The sequence below is a fragment of the Leuresthes tenuis genome, unplaced genomic scaffold (genome assembly GCF_036924035.1).
Source record: "Leuresthes tenuis unplaced genomic scaffold, fLeuTen1.0.hap1 SCAF_9, whole genome shotgun sequence".
NCBI classification, from domain to species: domain Eukaryota; kingdom Metazoa; phylum Chordata; class Actinopteri; order Atheriniformes; family Atherinopsidae; genus Leuresthes; species Leuresthes tenuis.
Window position 1 is genome coordinate 3,361,544 of NW_027325363.1, and position 18,329 is coordinate 3,379,872.

The 18,329-nt window shown below is 42.7% G+C and overlaps 1 protein-coding gene across 4 annotated transcripts in view; it reads left to right on the forward strand.

Annotated features, from left to right (window-relative positions):
* ryr1b (ryanodine receptor 1b (skeletal)) overlaps positions 1-18,329 on the forward strand; it is an 82,405-nt gene that overhangs the window by 15,277 nt on the left and 48,799 nt on the right. For 3 of the 4 annotated variants that reach the window (XM_072391906.1, XM_072391907.1, XM_072391908.1), the window contains exons 1-32: positions 2,863-2,958; positions 6,612-6,686; positions 6,810-6,888; positions 7,148-7,260; positions 7,341-7,440; positions 7,968-8,064; positions 8,154-8,228; positions 8,952-9,108; positions 9,242-9,406; positions 9,777-9,898; positions 9,975-10,161; positions 10,713-10,848; positions 10,936-11,031; positions 11,239-11,357; positions 11,559-11,692; positions 11,806-12,047; positions 12,130-12,322; positions 12,875-13,091; positions 13,178-13,282; positions 13,926-14,029; positions 14,129-14,212; positions 14,303-14,462; positions 14,659-14,806; positions 14,918-15,123; positions 15,446-15,620; positions 15,709-15,917; positions 15,997-16,343; positions 16,475-16,610; positions 16,766-16,926; positions 17,140-17,302; positions 17,397-17,483; positions 18,008-18,234. In XM_072391906.1, coding sequence (XP_072248007.1) covers positions 2,932-2,958; positions 6,612-6,686; positions 6,810-6,888; positions 7,148-7,260; positions 7,341-7,440; positions 7,968-8,064; positions 8,154-8,228; positions 8,952-9,108; positions 9,242-9,406; positions 9,777-9,898; positions 9,975-10,161; positions 10,713-10,848; positions 10,936-11,031; positions 11,239-11,357; positions 11,559-11,692; positions 11,806-12,047; positions 12,130-12,322; positions 12,875-13,091; positions 13,178-13,282; positions 13,926-14,029; positions 14,129-14,212; positions 14,303-14,462; positions 14,659-14,806; positions 14,918-15,123; positions 15,446-15,620; positions 15,709-15,917; positions 15,997-16,343; positions 16,475-16,610; positions 16,766-16,926; positions 17,140-17,302; positions 17,397-17,483; positions 18,008-18,234 — 4,646 coding nt within the window. In that variant the 5' untranslated portion in view covers positions 2,863-2,931. Of the gene's footprint in view, positions 1-2,646; positions 2,770-2,859; positions 2,959-6,611; positions 6,687-6,809; positions 6,889-7,147; positions 7,261-7,340; positions 7,441-7,967; positions 8,065-8,153; positions 8,229-8,951; positions 9,109-9,241; positions 9,407-9,776; positions 9,899-9,974; positions 10,162-10,712; positions 10,849-10,935; positions 11,032-11,238; positions 11,358-11,558; positions 11,693-11,805; positions 12,048-12,129; positions 12,323-12,874; positions 13,092-13,177; positions 13,283-13,925; positions 14,030-14,128; positions 14,213-14,302; positions 14,463-14,658; positions 14,807-14,917; positions 15,124-15,445; positions 15,621-15,708; positions 15,918-15,996; positions 16,344-16,474; positions 16,611-16,765; positions 16,927-17,139; positions 17,303-17,396; positions 17,484-18,007; positions 18,235-18,329 lie in introns of those variants that run through there. The other variant, XM_072391909.1, reaches the window with a different exon arrangement.

Consider the following 18,329-nt stretch of genomic DNA (forward strand, 5'->3'; position numbering starts at 1 on the left):
GAGTTTTTTTTCTAAAATATGCGCAAAGACTTGATTTTATCAACTGAAATCAAACCATAATATCATCATAAGTATGTTGTTAAAGGGGAATTCCGGCGTTTTTAAACCTGGACCTTATTTCTGGCATGAAATACATTAATCTACTACGGAGAGAACGGGGCTTAGACGATGCAGCCTCTAAATAAGGCATTATCTGTCTTTATTTCACGTGTACGATAATTTCACTCAAAATACGAGAGTTTTATGTTTCTGGTACAAAAATACTACATTTCCCACCTGGCAACAGTGCCCCCGATAGCCCCCAACAACAACACAGCAGCTATGAGCTAACAGAGCTATAGTACGCGTTCATTCATTCATTCTTCTTAAAGTATTGGTGAAATAAAGACAGATAATGCCTTATTTAGAGGCTGCATCCGTTATATGGATCTGGAGGAATCTAAATATCTTCCGAAGGACGCCTACTTTCACCAAACTGTTCTCGGATTAATGTATTTCATGCCAGAAATAAGATCTAGGTTTAAAAATGCCGGAGTTCCCCTTTAAGTAGATATTGATTATTTAGTCAAATTATTATCACAATTCTCATCAGTACAGGTATTATATCAGCCTTCTAACAATATTTCAATATTTCCCACCTCTGTTGGTCTACTAACTTTGCTCCAAAAGGATTGAAGCGAGGCAGATGGTGAATCTATTTTAGTCGTAGTAGTACTCTGCGGCCTCCTCAGTAAATGTGTCGTCCTTGAAAACACTCAAAAAAGGTGTAGTTTGTGTGGTGAAAAAGCTCTTCCTCAGACCCAGAAAGAGATCCTTCATGGATGATGAGAATAATCAAAATCCAGACTGAAGGTGACTGATGATAATTGAAACAAGATATTTACTTTGTCTGTACTGGTTTGATGTCGGATGCTTTAGCCGTGACAGTCCTCCAGTGGATCTTCAGCCACTGAGAAGAGCTGCTGTGCAACTCCTGGACATATATCGTCTGTATAGTTGTCAGCTTGCACATCTTGTCACGTAGCAGTGAGTCAATCTGCCACCTCAGTCTTCATTTAGACACCTTCAGTCTACTTCACCGAGGATGTAATTTGAGCCTTTATGCACTGTGCTGAAAATATGACCAGTTTAAATCCTTTTACCCTCACTCAGCCCTGTTTACACGCCATTTATGTGATGCCTCACTGATGTGTGGTTTCAGAACAGCTGTGTAAGCATTTCTGTTGTCACTGTGATGCATGAGCTGTTGTTTCTGGTCAGAATCTTTGCTTGGTAGGTTGGCATTGCAGTCCAAGGGAGATTTTAATGTTATTGAAAGCTGGATTTCTCTTCTGCAATACCTCTGAGATTCACTGTTTTCGCAGAAAAGGTTATATTTGTGTGGCCCGTGTACAGTTTTAGCAACACTCGAGTTGTATATTGAGTGCTGTAGCTCATGTGTGCAGCCAAAGAGAAGGCGCATTGCTCCACTTTCTGAAGTGCAAAGCAGGGAACATGAGGACAGGACAGAGGAGACATTTCTGGGCTGAGGAGGGATAGATGATAGCACTGCCAAAGGAGGAGGGCACGCTCTTCAGCCAAAGTAACACGAGAGGCCTCGGGGTCTAAGAGAGCAGTAGATATGAGGTCACTGATGTGCATCACTTTCTGTTTTCCGGCTATGCGCCATAAACGCAGACATGCTAACTCCACAGCTGTCTGTCTGTTATCTTTAACAATGCTTTAAGGCTTGATGCATTACTGGTGCAGAACAGCGAGGGCAAGGCAGCAAGCGGGCCAAGAACATGAAGACAGGGTGATTAATTGGTTGTTGAATGGGAGGGGAGAAAAGTCAGGGATCTGGGAACATCAGCCAGGTTAAGCGATGGTCCAACTTTGATAAGCACCGAGAGGAAGGCACAGCTGAGAATGCTGAGTGTCAGGTGTGGGTTTCGCAGAGGAGGGGGTGTTTATTGCTGTATTTTCACCGATCTGTGAGGGGTCCAAGCTCTGACAAGGAGCAACAAATTACTGACTGTTGTGCTTGTTAATGAGTTGAGTTTGTCTATTGTGCCACTTCTTTCTGAGAGGAGCTGTTAAAGACATTATAAGATGAAGAATTAAGATAATATCAGTGGGTCTTGCCAATTTCAGATAATTTATTGACCTTTTGTTGCTCTGATTATCCTTTATAATCCATAAAAGTGAATAATTTTGCCATCTCTTTGTTAGTGCTGTTGCAACTATTTTTTTAAGCCCACAGGCAACAATGCATACTTAGGATGTACTGATAGCAAGTTCAAGAGTGTCCTAATTGCGCTGATTTTGCATCAAAAGGCACAAAATATCCTAAATCTGTCCACTGTTCTGTTTGCTAGACACATTTTAAACAAAAAACATCTCAGTTTTAGTGGCTGTTTGCTGCATAATAGAAAAAAGAACAGTAAACTTACGGTAAGTTTTTAATCTTTTACACTCCTTGCAGACCAACAAAAAGCACTTCCTGCATCGAGTATCGTGTCAGCATATCTTTTTACTGCTTTAAAAAACACTTGTGTGTTGGTAAAAAACAACAAAAAACAGCCTGATAGGAACAATAACGAGACAAATGTATGTCAAAACTGAAAGGATAGTGAATAAAGGTGTTTGTTTGTGTGCTGGGTGCAGGATGATCAGGTCGTTCTGCAGTGCACTGCCTCCGTCCTGAAAGAGCAGCAGATCAAACTATGTCTATCCTGCGAGGGCTTCGGCGACCGTCTCTGCTTCCTGGAAACCACATCCAACGCTCAGGCAGGAACCCACTCTACTTCTACTCCTTTTCCTGTATAAAACCTCATCTTTGTCATCTTTGTTTGACTTGTGCCTTTGATATATCCCCAGAATGTGCCCCCGGACCTGGCTATATGTTCCTTCGTTCTGGTGCAGTCCCTCTCGGTCCGTGCGCTGCAGGAGATGCTGGCCAACACAGTGGAGATGGCGGTGAGAGTCGCAGCCAGAAACAAAGAAATTAATACAAGATACAGACGAAAACATGGAAAGGAGAATAAGAATAAACTAAAATGGTTGAGAAAGTCTTCCTTAGCTGGCCAACTATTCAATTTTACTGCCTCTGATCTGTCCGCCTCACTGTCGCAGGACAATAGATCCCAGTATCAGCTTAAAAACCTGTTTTTGATGTGCATCAAAGATCAGAGAAAGCTGCATTTCCTTATCATTTTAATTCAATTATTCATCCGAGGTCAGATTACAGAGGAAGCAAACAAGTTCAGTACAAGATGGAATGAATAGAGTCCGATTCAATCCAAATATGATCAAATGAATCAAATCTGAAACATAATCCAGTTTATTATAATCTGATTTAAATCAAATAATTTCAATCCAGTTCATAATAATCCATTCATTATGATCCAATTCAATCCAGTTAATTATACTCAGAATTTCCCTCCAATTAAATTAAACCTAATTCAATTAAAATCAAATTAATTGTAATGTAATTAATTTTAATCCACTTCATAGATGAAATGTCAATGAGGTGATGGTCTCATTTTTACATTTTTCATCACACTGAGTATTTTAACACATTGTATGTTAGAGTTTTCTTCTCTGATTTGAATATTTAAACTTGCATATGAGGGTTTTTATGTATTTCTGATTGTAAATACATCTGTGTGTTTAACAGCAGTGAAGCCTGCATTAGATCTGATCCGGTTTTATATTCTTAATCTACCTCTTTCTGTGGTGGGGACTCCTTAATTGGACAATTTCAGATTTGGCCTCTACAATAAATGAATAAGTTCATCATCATGCATGTTGTGCATCGAACACCTTCAGTCAATGCGAGCCATTTGGCTTTTGTTTTATTGCTTTTTTTTTTTTTTTTACTGATACCCCTTCCCTCCTCCCTCCCTTCTTGCTCTCTGCCAAGCAGGCAGTCGATTTGGACAAATGGGTATGTCTGTTAACACGTTTTACTTCCTGTGATGTGTGTTCCAACCAACCTGGCAACTGTACTTGTTCCTGTCCTGTTGGCACCTGGTTTTCTGTTGAATGAAATGATGTTGTACCATTTAAACATCTTGATTCATATCTGTGTAGCCCCCACATGTCCTGTTGGTGATTGTTCCTCCCATCTGTGGGTAATTCTCAAACATTAAAGGGGAACTCCGGTATTTTTAAACCTAGATCTTATTTCTGGCATAAAATACATTAATCCGAGAACAGATTGGTGAAAGTCGGCGTCCTTCTGAAGATATTTAGATTACTCGAGATCCATATAACGGAGTGAACGGGGCTTAGACGATGCAGCCTCTAAATAAGGCATTATCTGTCTTTATTTCACCAATACTTTAAGAAGAATGAATGAATGAACGTGTGCTATAGCTCTGTTAGCTCATAGCTGCTGTTATGTGGCTACTTGCAGCTATAGGAGAGCTAACGGAGGGATTTCTACACAGGCACTCTAATGGGACCACTTCATCCACACGCCCCCCTGCAGCACAGTTTATTCACTCCGTGCTCTGTGACAGTCGGCTAACTTCACACAGAGTTTGCTGCTGATAGTTTTGTGCAACATGGCAGGATATATATCAGATTTTGACAACGTGAACGACGACTTTGAGTAAGATGGACGTTTTTACCAGAGTGAATAAACTGTGCTGCAGGGGGGCGTGTGGATGAAGTGGTCCCAGTAGAGTGCCTGTGTAGAAATCCCTCCGTTAGCTCTCCTATAGCTGCAAGTAGCCACATAACAGCAGCTATGCGCTAACAGAGCTATAGCACACGTTCATTCATTCATTCTTCTTAAAGTATTGGTGAAATAAAGACAGATAATGCCTTATTTAGAGGCTGCATCCTCTAAGCCCCGTTCACTCCGTTATATGGATCTCCAGTTATCTAAATATCTTTCGAAGGACGCCGACTTTCGCCAAACTGTTCTCAGTGAGCAGATGAACGTATTTCATGCCAGAAACAAGGTCCAGGTTTAAAAATACCAGAGTTCCCCTTTAATTACATGCTGAGCCGAGAGGATTAGTGTTAAGATTAAACCATTAAGAGTAGTGTCAACATCTTTGGAGATCAGCATACTTTTTTCTAAGATGTCAGAGTGCACCAGTCATTTGCATTTCATGCAGAAATATCATCAGCCCACTTATCTTTATACCCTCATCATGGTTCCTACTATGATTTGCTCAGTGTTCTTCCTTTTGTTTTGGAGTATTGTTTCTTGTTTGTCTGTAACAACATTGGACAAATCCCTGCTGCTCTTTTTATTCATATAGTGCAGCCACTTTTGTAAAAGCTGATTATGTATAACCTTTTAAACTGTCTTACTATAAAAACATGTTTAATTGCTTTTTAATGCTTCAATAAAGCTAAACTTTGTAGAAGACAAACATAGTAAAATGAAACAACAATGTTATAATACATATTTAGCTATTTTAACCACAGCCTCCATGTAAAAATGTCAGATAGCACATATAGCTTTAAGCTTGGATTTAACGAAGGTTTTACACAGAACACCCCGTATCATTATTGAGCTTTTCTCTTAGGCAGGTAAGTTAAAGCTTATTTGGTTGAAGGTAAAAAGTAGAAGAACGTATTTGTAGTCGGGGCATTTCCTGTTTGACAGGAGTGGGAGATGTTCCCAATGATGAGCAGGAGGATTAGAATAGCATGACATGCAGCCCATCAGAATGTCCCTCCCATCTTTGTCAGGGATGGATGGGAAACTGGATACTCCCAGAGCTCTGGACAGGCCAATCTCTTCTCCAAACACACACACTTGGGAAATCACCTACAACCCCACCACCTGTCCCAACCAGTCCCAGTGCTAATACAGACCAGGGCTAACGGTGTCATGCTACCACTTGACATACCGGCCCCTGTCTCATCCCAGGGATTGTGTCTGCTTAACCCTACATACAGTAAAGGCTTGGTGTCGTCCTCCTGCTGGTTCATGTAAATGGTTTTCATGGTTATTCTAAACTGCCACAATAATTGTGTTTTCTTGTTGCATCCTTGCTGGATGTTGAGAAAAGGTAGGATGTTAAATGTTGTGTCTGTGGTGACTGGAGTCACAATTTTAACTTTACTGTGTCAAACTGTGTCATCATTGTGGCATCCTCCCTGAAAATAACAATTTTCAACATAGTTTTTTTCCACAAGAATCAACTCAAATGTTGCTTCTGGTATTTGTAATTTCCATCAAAGATACAAGGAATATATGTTTCTGTTTCTGTATTTATCAGACGCTTTTATCCAAAGCGACTTACAAATCAAGATATAACAGCTTTATAAAAAGCTAACAATAAACTACATAGAAGAAACCCATTAGTCCGACTCTGTCAGAGGTGACAGAGTAGAGATAGTATATATATTCTAATGGTTCCTAAAGGATGTAATTTGAAATAAAAAGACTTTGCTTAACACGACCTGTAACATATATTGTTATGTTAACATACGGCAGCAATGAAATGATGAAGTAATGTCGATTCATGTGCTCAAAAAACGTGGAACAGGCAGTGTTCTTCTGATTCTGCACATCCATTCCTCCCTGTCTGATCACTGTATATCTGCAGTGTGTAATCAGACGTGTTTGTTTCTTAAAGTTTTCCTGTCTTTTCCCACTTCAGTCGTCCCAAGGTGGAGGCCATCGCACTTTACTGTACGGTCATGCCATCCTTCTGAGACACCACCATTCAGGCATGGTAAGACTGATGTTCAGCCACTTAATGCTCGATTGTAATCATCCATCACATGATTTCACACAGTGTGATTTAAAGGCAAAATGTCACCTGCTCAAATCTGGAATTACTTTTTTTCCTCTTCAGTACCTCAGCTGTTTGACTACGTCTCGATCCCTCACCGACAAGCTGGCCTTTGACGTGGGCTTGCAAGAGGATTCCACCGGTAAAGCCAAACAGTGTTTCAAATGCAGCACAACGCTCTTTTCTAGCTTGTATTCAAATTATCTCTCAAGCCCGTTACCCTTTAATACTCTAAAGCTGGACTTCACACAGCCATTGACAATAATGAAGTTTTCAGTCTTGAATAGCAGATTGTTGTGATGATAATGAACCCTGTGAATGAATACTGGATAGGAAGTGAGCCGCTAAAGTATCAAGCTTCAGTGAAACACGAGACAGTTGTTGCATTTTTCTTCTTGCAGGTGAGGCATGTTGGTGGACTATTCATCCAGCATCTAAGCAAAGGTCGGAAGGTGAAAAGGTCAGGGTGGGTGATGACCTCATCCTTGTCAGCGTGTCCTCTGAGAGATACCTGGTAAGGCTTCCTTTAAGTCGTCCACTTTGTTGTAACACGATGAACAAATGCATGAAACTCTTTGCGTTCTTTCTCCGCAGCATCTGTCCTACGCCAGTGGAGATCTGATGGTGGATGCCTCCTTCATGCAAACTCTCTGGAACATGAACCCAGTTAGTTCAGGATGTGAACTAGCTGAAGGTACAAAACTGCTTTGGCCGACACCATCAGCGAAAGCGTTAAAACCACCTTAGATGTCCCTTATTCTGTCAGAACATCTCTGACGCTTCTGGACATGAGCATTAGGCATCTAGGTGTGTTCTTCTGAGTCTGGTCCTGTGGGTTGTGGAGTAGGGCCTCTGCGGATTGAGCTTGGACTGGGATCGAAGGAGTTTTGTAGTAGGACGAGTTGAATGTTGTGTCCACTGAGCCGTTCCTGAAGGGGAGGGACATTGAGTTTAGTCTGGAACAATGTTTTCATAACCCGTAGGAATGATAGGACCCAGGGTTTCCCAGCAGATCACTGAACCGTGATGAGATGATGGGTGTCGGTGGTTTTAATGTTATGGCTGATCAGTGTTTTATCGCACACATGTACAGGAACACGCAGACATATATAGATGACTAAAATTCGGAGTGACCTCGTAGTGAACGTATCCTTCGCTGAATGTAAACTTGCATATTTCCACACAGCATGCAGACTCATCATAGTGTGTCCTGTCTCTCAGGGTATCTGACGGGGGGTCACGTTCTCAGGCTTTTCCACGGTCACATGGATGAGTGTCTGGCCATTGCTACACCAGAGGAAGGAGAGGAAAAGCGTAGGTGAGAAGAACAGAAACGTAGAAGTTGTTATCGGTAAAACTTCCTGCCGATGTGACATCGAATGACTGTGTCTGTGTTTTCTGCTACAGGGTGGCTCACTATGAAGGTGGAGCTGTGTGCAGCCAGGCTCGATCCCTCTGGAGGTTGGAGCCTCTTAGAATCAGGTGATATGATAAGGATTAATTCACCAGTTAGTGCAAGGAGATTTGCATGAAAGGTCTCTGGCTTGGCTCATCTGGGACATCTTGTGACTGATGTCTTGGGGGAAGGACACTCAGTGTGGGGTTCCCTCTGAGGAGATCATTGATCTGAGGTGACCCCTCACTCCCCATTGTTACAACGACTTGGCTTCGTATCTATGCCAATTATCCATGTTTTTCTGAACCTTTTGTTCCCCGGAGTGTCTGAAGGGGAGGAGTTTCACTGTAAACATGCCTAAATTTGGATATTTACATATTGTTTTAAGTTTGTTTAGAAAAAAAACAGATACAAACAAGACAAAAATATGACAAAATGTCATAAAATTCAACCACATGACAATAATCAAACATCCACCCATCCATCCATCCATCCATCCATCCATCCATCCATCCATCCATCCATCCATCCATCCATCCATCCATCCATCCATCCATCCATCCATCCATCCATCCATCCATCCACCCACCCATCCACCCATCCATCCACCCACCCACCCATCCATCCATCCATCCATCCATCCATCCATCCATCCATCCATCCATCCACCCACCCATCAATCCACCCACCCATCCATCCATCCACCCATCCATCCATACATAAGAGCTTGGTCATCATGACATTTAATATTAGGGACAGAACGACTTCACTGTTTTTTAGTTACATGTTTTTCCACTTGGTGCCTGCAGCTGGAGTGGTAGTCATATGAAGTGGGGACAATCTTTCCGTATTCGCCACATCACCACGGGCCGGTACCTGTGTCTTGATGATGAAAAGGTCTTGATGGTGGTCGACCCAGAGAAGGCCAACACTAAACTGTCTGCATTCTGCTTCCGCGCTTCAAAGGTCAGAATTAACAGTTTGAGTCTCTCTGGACATTCGGGTTCCTTTTATCTGTAACAATAGTGTAATTCCTTCAATCGCTGACCTTTCTCTGATTTTCTCCCACCTGTTCTTTTCTCCTGGTTTCCCTGAGCAGGAGAAGGTGGAGGTGGCTCAGAAGCGTGATGTGGAGGGGATGGGCATCCCAGAGATAAAGTATGGAGAGTCCATGTGCTTTGTTCAGCATATGTCCACAGGTCTGTGGCTCACATATGCCGCCCTTGATGCCAAAGCTGCTCGTTTAGGAACAGTGAAGAGAAGGGTAAGAATTTATCCAACAAAGATTATCCAAGATTTTAAATCCTGAAAAGGAAACCTAAGGCAACAGGTAGAGAAAACTGGCAGGTTATATCAGACATACTGACAAACATGTGGGAACAATCAAGACAAGAAGTGCATTCAAGGCTATGTTTAGCTGCCTGTGGCCAACAAGAGCGGCAGGTGATGTAATAGGTGGGGTATAAAAAGACAGCTAGAGCTACACTTTCAGAGAGTTCCTTTCAGAATATCATCAAATCCCATCTTTAGGGTGGTGAAAAGTATTTTGAGATTCTAAAAACGATGATACATCTTTGGGATAGTGGCAGAGTGAAACTGGAGATGCAACGTAATTGTGCTTTCCATCTCCTCAGGTCATTCTGCATCAGGAAGGCCACATGGACGATGCCCTTACTGTGTCCCGCTCCCAAACTGAAGAGTCTCAGGCGGCTCGGATGATTTACAGCACTACAGGCCTCTTCAGGCAGTTCATCAAGTAAGTGTGTTTTCAAATGTGTTTGTGCGGTTAATGATTTTTTAGGTGTATTTTGAATATATTGGTGCTCTTCCAGGGGACTGGACTCTCTGGGTGGGAAGAACAAGTCTCCAGGTGCAGTATCTCTTCCCCTGGATGGAGTCGTCCTCTCACTTCAGGATCTCATCTTCTACTTTCGGCCACCTGAGGAGGAGCTGGAGCACGAAGAGAAACAGACTAAGCTCCGCTCCCTCCGCAACCGGCAAAACCTCTTCCAAGAGGAGGTAATCAGCATGCTGCTTTCACAAACTCACACCCCCACTGCCTGGGGACTGGATAGTGTAGCGGTAGGATTGTCACCTTTCATGTGTATGACCTGGGTTTGAAACCTGACACCATGCATGAAAGGTAGGCGTCCTTAGGGAAGACCCCCTTACACTACGTGGGATCGGAGTGTAAGTAGCTTTGGATAAAAGCATCCATTAACACATGTTTTGGCTGTTTTTAAATTTTTACACAATCAAACAAATCTTACTGTCAAATTGAGACATTTCCTTGGTGTTGTTTTATCTTTTGTGAGAACGAACAGCTTTACCTACATGCCTAAACTCAGTTTTTATTAAACCTTTATCTCTAATTAACCAACACTAAGTACTTTTGATGATTATGTCATATAAATGTTCAAGTTCACAGTTATTTTTCCATATTCAAGAGCACCCTTACTTAGATTAGGTTAGTTTTTTTTTACTGAGCCATCACATAAAACTCATTATTTCCAACATTCAACACCAATGTGTGCATAACCTGTCCCCTGTGTCTTCCTTTTCATTCCCAGGGAATGATTACCATCGTGCTGGAGTGCATCGACCGCCTGAACGTCTACAACACCGCTGCCCACTTTTCTGAATTTGCTGGAGAGGAGGCAGCTGAGTCTTGGAAGGAGATCGTCAATCTCCTCTATGAGCTGCTCGGTAAAAGAATGGCTCTGAAAATTCAAATTCATTTGTGTCTCTATTGAGTCATGCACCATGATTTCTCCCTCTGTCTCCACTGCACAGCTTCTCTAATCAGGGGGAACCGCTCTAACTGTGCGCTGTTCTGCGATAACCTGGACTGGCTGGTCAGCAAGCTGGATCGCCTGGAGGCCTCCTCGGGTATTACACGCTCCCCTCTCCGTCACTTATCTTTAGAACAGATGCCTTTAAGTGTTTAATCGATCTATAGCGATGATAGTGAGTCTATGAGATATTCTTAAGCTGTTGTACTTATTGTTAGATATTTCTTGGCAACAGGTCCAAAAACAAACCGTTAAAAAAGCTGTTTTTAGGAATTTGTCATATCCTTCCCATTTTTGCAACTAGGAATTCTTGAGGTGCTCTACTGTGTCCTCATTGAAAGCCCTGAAGTTCTGAACATCATCCAGGAAAACCACATTAAATCCATCATCTCTCTCCTGGACAAGCACGGAAGGAACCACAAGGTTTGTCATTCGTCACTGTATGGGGAAGGCAGGGCACCTCTTTGCAGTCAATAAATCAGCTTCAGATTACTCCTCTAGCAGCAATTTACATTTTGCTCGTAAAAAAAAAACACTTTTTGTAATTCAATCAGCAGTTAATGGAAACTCTGACTATCTGATTTAAATCTAGAAGTGATTACACTGTTCTTGTCCTGTCTTTAGGTTCTGGATGTCTTGCGCTCTCTTTGTGTGTGTAACGGTGTAGCTGTGAGGTCCAACCAGAACCTCATCACTGAAAACCTGCTTCCAGGTCGTGAGCTCTTGCTGCAGACTAACATCGTAAACTATGTCACAAGGTACTTAAACTGCTCTTTAATCATGGAAAACAAGTTGTAACAGTCACCAGCCACTCTGTCAAATGACTTTTTCTAGAAGTGAGGGGTTGATGTCTTTTCACTCCTGTGCTCAGTGTCAGGCCCAACATCTTCCTGGGTACATGTGAGGGGTCCACGCAGTATAAGAAGTGGTACTATGAGATGATGGTAGACTACGTGGAACCCTTTGTGACAGCACAGGCTACTCACTTGCGGGTGGGCTGGGCTATGACCGAGGGCTACAGCCCATACCCCGGAGGAGGAGAAGGCTGGGGAGGCAACGGTGTGGGAGATGACCTCTATTCTTATGGCTATGATGGACTGCACCTATGGTCAGGTAAGATTTTCTTGACCGTGTAACTACACCTTATAACACGAAGCTGTAAGTTTAAGTAAGACTGCTATGCTTTGCTGTTCAGGAACTCTGTCCCGCCAGGTGGCTTCCCCCACCGCACACACACTGGCTGCAGATGATGTCATCAGTTGCTGTCTGGATCTGAGTGTGCCCAGCATCTCCTTCCGTATTAATGGCCACCCAGTTCAGGGAATGTTTGAAAACTTTAATGTGGACGGCCTCTTCTTCCCGGTCATCAGCTTCTCTGCTGGAGTCAAGTCAGTTCATTATAGGATCTTTGCCATATTTTTCTTTTTTCTGTTAATTAATTATATTGATTCATATGCTAATTTATTGGCTTAACCAGTACAACAACAAATGAATGTGTTAAATATGAACATATTATGCTAGTAATGTACTGTATTGTCATATTATGTACACATTATGTACTCATATTATGAAAGGTACTGTCACCAGTAGGGGTCCTTAGGCAAGGCCCCCTTACCCTATCTGCCTATCTGTAAGTCGCTTTGGATAAAAGCATCTGCTAAATGCATAAACATAAACATAAACATTATGTTTATCTCTCCATGTCCCAAGAAATCCTTAAAAAATCTACCGTGTCTTATCCCCGAATAGAGCCTTTAAGGCATCTGTGTGTAATGATAAATAACCCTCAGTGAGAGTGCTGACATGGAGCATTAATTGATAAGAACAGGAAGGGAAACACATAAAGATCAGAGTATATTTGCCATAAAGACCTCAGTAATACATTCAGCTCAGTTACAAATGTATAAAATCCTGGATTGCCTCTCTTTCTGTCTCCTCAGGGCTCGGTTCCTCCTCGGTGGTCGCCACGGAGAATTCAAGTTCATGCCTCCACCAGGCTATGCCCCGTGCTATGAGGCCGTGCTGCCAAGAGAAAGGATGCGTATTGAACCCATAAAGGAGTACAAGCACGACTTTGATGGTGTGCGCAACCTTCTGGGTCCTACCCTGTCCCTGACCCACACCTCATTCACCCCCTGCCCTGTGGACACTGTTCAGGTAAAAAACAAACCAACTAAAATCTGGTTTTGTTCTTTGGTGAGAAAAGGATAAGACTTGCTAGTTTTCTTCTGTTTGCTGAATAGATTGTATTGCCACCCCACTTGGAACGTATCCGAGAGAAGCTGGCAGAGAATATTCACGAGCTCTGGGCTATTACTCGTATTGAGCAGGGATGGACCTACGGACAGGTGAGTATGAGCTCAGCACCGAAATGCAGAAACAACCACAGAGAAGCACTCAGTGGGTTTACATGATGAGATTAACTGGATTATAGCTACAGTTGGGTTATGCTCCTTATCTGAGGGTAATTATCCTTGGATATATGGCGGTGAATGAATCGAATCAAAGTCCAGTCTCTTTAAGCACGTAAGTTATTACAGACTTTCAGAACAAGTGTGCCTGTTTCAAATAGAGTCCAAAGAAGAGGAATCGTTTAACGATTTCATGAACGAAGGAAGGGAATAGGATAGGACCACCTAGAGTCTAGATGATGGTGATGGATGAGTGAGGTTAAGAGTTAGCAGAGATGTCTGAAGAGGCTTGTTTGCTAAAAAGAAGAGGTGGAGATTTGCATAAAAGCTAATTGGATGCCCAACAGAATTAAGACCTAGATGAGTTGACAGTTTGGGAAAAAGGAAGTGATGAAGCGTTGCAGGATGAAACCCCACGAAATGAGGGCAGATGTGGGGGAAAATCTTCCTTATTGGAGTTATTTTTGTTAAATAATCATTTGGCCATCGTGAATATCAGTTTAATTTGGTGTGAGAATCGGTCCACTCAGTTAATCTTTTACATAATTAAATGACTAGCTATTTTTATCTTCTCCCACAGCTAAGGGATGACAACAAGAAACTCCATCCTTGTTTGGTGGACTTCCTAAGTCTGCCTGAGCCAGAGAGAAACTACAACCTTCAGATGTCTGGCGAGACTCTCAAGTGAGTTCATATCAGAAGTTGTGTGGCAGGTGAAATTTAAGAGAGGAGGATGTTTATGTCCCTGGACTGTGTGATGTCTGTGTCCTTGTTGTCCCACAGGACTCTCCTGGCATTGGGTTGCCATGTTGGCATGGGTGATGAGAAAGCAGAGGAGAATCTCAAGAAGATCAAGCTGCCCAAGACGTAAGGAGACAAAGATATTTTTGGATGTGCGAGTTCACTTTAAGCGTTATTTTTCATGTTTATATGAATGTGGGCGTGTCTGTTCTCCAGCTATGTGATGACCAATGGCTACAAACCTGCTCCTCTTGACCTCAACCATGTCAAACTCACACCAAACCAGAATCAGCTTGTAGAAAAACTGGCAGAAAATGGACACAATGTTTGGGCGAGGGACCGGGTACGACAAGGATGGACCTACAGCATCGTGCAGGTGACCATTTTTTATTGTCTTTTTCTAATATTTAAATATATACTTTTTTTTTTACTTGAAAAGTCCGGTGGATCTCTTTTATTTAGGTTTACCAATTATGTGCAAATGTATTCCAACTAAGATTAAACCATGTTGCCATTCAAGTATAGCTATCGCTCTTTTTGCATATTTAATGCTAAACTGTAATCCCTCTCAGGACATCATGAATAAGCGAAACCCTCGTCTGGTACCGTACAACTTGCTGGACGAGAGAACTAAGAAAACCAACCGCGACAGTGTTAACAATGCTGTCCGCACCCTCATTGGCTATGGCTACAATATTGAGCCTCCAGATCAGGAGAGCAGTAAGTCAGCTTGCATCGTCTTATGTTAACCGAATGCAGACTACTGTTCAACATCAAAATCCTTTAACGCTACCCTGAACACTTTCCTTTCCCCTTTCTCCGTCACTGCAGCTGGCCATGGCCTCGAGAACATCCGCGGGGACAAGGTACGAATCTTCAGAGCAGAGAAGTCGTATGCTATCACCCAAGGAAAGTGGTACTTTGAGTTTGAAGCCTTGACGACAGGAGAGATGAGAGTCGGCTGGGCACGTCCCAGTGTCCGCTCTGACACTGAACTGGGAGCAGACGAACTCGCCTACGTCTTTAACGGCAATAAGGTCAGTCCACCTCTTAAGGTGCACTTTTCGACAAACTCTACTTAGAATGAGAGGATAACTTTCCAAAACTATGTTCATATGACTACAGACCGTGTGGATCCGTTTCAGTCTCTTCTTTGCTTTTCAAACTGTTAAAAATATGGAAGTTTTAGGAGTAAAGCGCCTTAAATACCTCAATTGTGTGGATTTGAAATAAAACCACAATCCAGTCCAATCTTTAAATGTTTTTTTCCATACCGTCCCAACTTTTTCTCATTTGGCGCCCTACAATGTGCCCTGATTTAAGTCAACTTGTAGTTCTATCTATTGTAACCCTTTCTAGGCTCAAAGATGGCACATTGGCAATGAACCATTTGGTCGCCAGTGGCAGTCTGGTGATGTGGTTGGTTGTATGATTGACCTGACGGAGATGAACATCATGTTCACGCTCAATGGAGAAATGCTGATCAGTGACTCAGGCTCGGAGATGGCTTTCAAAGACATTGAAATTGGGGAAGGTAAGAAATCGGTTGATGGCTGTTTTACCTAATCTGATGAGATTTAGTAAGACATTTTAAATGCATTTTTTCTGGTCTTATCCTTCAGGTTTTATCCCAGTGTGTGCACTCGGACTGTCTCAGGTTGGACGGATCAACCTCGGTCAGAATGTCAGCAGCCTGCGCTACTTTGCCATATGTGGCCTGCAAGAAGGATTTGAACCATTCGCCATCAATATGAAGCGAGACATTACCATGTGGTTCAGTAAAAGTTTGCCCCAGTTTGTGCCTGTTCCCACTGACCACAATCATATTGAGGTAACTACTTTAAGGGTTGTATGAAATAGAAATGTTAAAATTAGATCAGTTACTTATCTTTAAATCTGTCATCTCCCAGGTCTCCCGTGTGGATGGGACTGTTGACAGTGCCCCCTGTCTGAAGCTGACCCATAAGACCTTTGGGTCGCAGAACGCCAACACTGATATGATGTTCCTCAGACTCAGCATGCCTGTCCAGTTCCACGAAACCTTTAAAGTCCCAGCTGGAACCACCCCTCTCACTCGTGCCCTCACCATACCTGAGGAAGAGGTGGTGGTGGTGGAGCCTGACTCGGAGTTTGAAGTTCTGAAGAAGTCTGCCAGTCGCAAAGAGCAAGAAGAAGAAAAGAAGGAGACTTCTGTGGCTTTGGAGATGTCTGTAGAAAATGAGAAGGACACTGCATCAGAAAAGGGAAAGAAAAAAGGGTACGTTTGGTCGTTTGTGTCTATGGTGAACAGAGAAAAATCTGTGTGTGGTGCATTCCAGCGATACCGAAACCCATTTTTCCTGATCTTAATAACATGACAACGTGTGACTTATATCCTGTGGACAACAGATTTTTCTCCAAAGCCAAGAAGGTTGCCATGACACCTCTTGCCCCTGCCCCCGCCCCTCCAACAGTGCCACGTTTGGTGGAAGATGTGGTTCCTGATGACAGAGATGATCCAGAGATCATCCTCAATACCACCACTGTGAGGGGGGCTTTTCTATTCTTTATTCAATTTATTCCTTCTTATTCCATCAGTTTCTATTCATTTATTTAACATCAACACTTATTGTGATATCTGTAGATGCTCCAGCGCTTCTGATTATGTTTCATCCAGATTTTCTCTTTCCCTGTTGTCAGTACTACTACTCTATCAGGATCTTTGCTGGGCAGGAGCCATCTGCTGTGTGGATTGGCTGGGTCACCCCCGACTACCACCAGTACGATCCAAGCTTTGACCTCTCCAAGGTGCGCAATGTTACAGTCACTGTGGGAGATGACAGAGGCAACATACATGACAGGTCAGTCTCTTCCACTCCCCAGCAACAGCACTTACTCCTAAATTGCCATATGAATAAATATGATAGTTGTTAGACATATATGTGAACTACTTGAAGTATTTACTCCTTTTGCTTTTGTACTTTCTGGAAAGTGCTTTGGATCAGACTCATTGAACCAAATGTTAGATGAAAAAAAACCATGAGTTCAGCTGTGTGTTTGTTGATTATTTGCAGTATGAAGCACAGTAACTGTTACATGGTGTGGGGAGGGGACTTGGTCAGCAACCAGCAGACTCGCTTCAGCCAGGAAGACATGGTGGTTGGCTGTCTGGTCGACCTGGCAACAGGTCTCATGACCTTTACAGCCAATGGAAAGGAGATCAACACCTTCTACCAGGTAAGGAAAGCATATATACAGCATGCGTTATTTTTAGAAGCCCCTTTAAGTCATTCTGGATGAGTTGCGTTACTGTGGAGGTGTGTTGTTTCAGGTGGAGCCCAACACCAAACTGTTCCCTGCAGTCTTTATTCAGCCAACCAATCAGAACATGGCACAGCTGGAGCTGGGAAAACTCAAGGTCAGAAGCTTCTTTAGTAGCACTCATTTCCCATTCACGTTGCCATGGTAACGGGCCATTGGTGGTCTGTCTGAATAGGAATGAATGAATCAACCCCTAATCACAGCTCCCACCCCCCTGTGTTGGGTCAGATGTTGCCCACAGTTTTTTCTGGTATAAAATGAGTTCAATGCTATTGATCTTTAAAGTGTAAATTACCCATGCAACATAATCTGGGTTTGGAATAGAAATGATGTAGTTTTATATGTATTTGAATGACATTTGTAAAATGGAAATGATCTTGATGAATCGTCTTGCACTTGGGGGCATTTACTTATTCTGTATCCAATTAAATAATTTGTGCATGGGGCAACCTCCATAGCTTCGAACTTGCAGAAACATTTAAAATAAACTTTTAATGGCCTCCATCTTAACAAACAGTGGCCACAGTGTTCCATGCTTTTTTCTTCCCGTGCTTGTACCCTGTTTTCATTCTTTGTTTGTCCCTTCCTTGTTTATCCCTTCCTCTGTCTCTCTTATATCAGAACATCATGCCCATCTCAGCTGCCATGTTCCGCAGCGAACGCAACAATCCGGTCCCCCAGTGCCCTCCCAGGCTGGATGTCCAGATGCTAACTCCGGTTATTTGGAGCCGTATGCCCAATCACTTCCTCAACCCGGATGTGGGCAAAGTGAGCGAGAGGCTGGGCTGGATGGTGGAGTGCACTGAACCTCTCATCATGATGGCCCTGCACATCCCTGAGGAGAATAGGTCAGATACCGAAGCCTCATGAGGCCAAGTTTATAACTGGTACTAAAATGTACAAATACCATTTCCAGATAAATTTAGAATTTTTGGTTTAACCA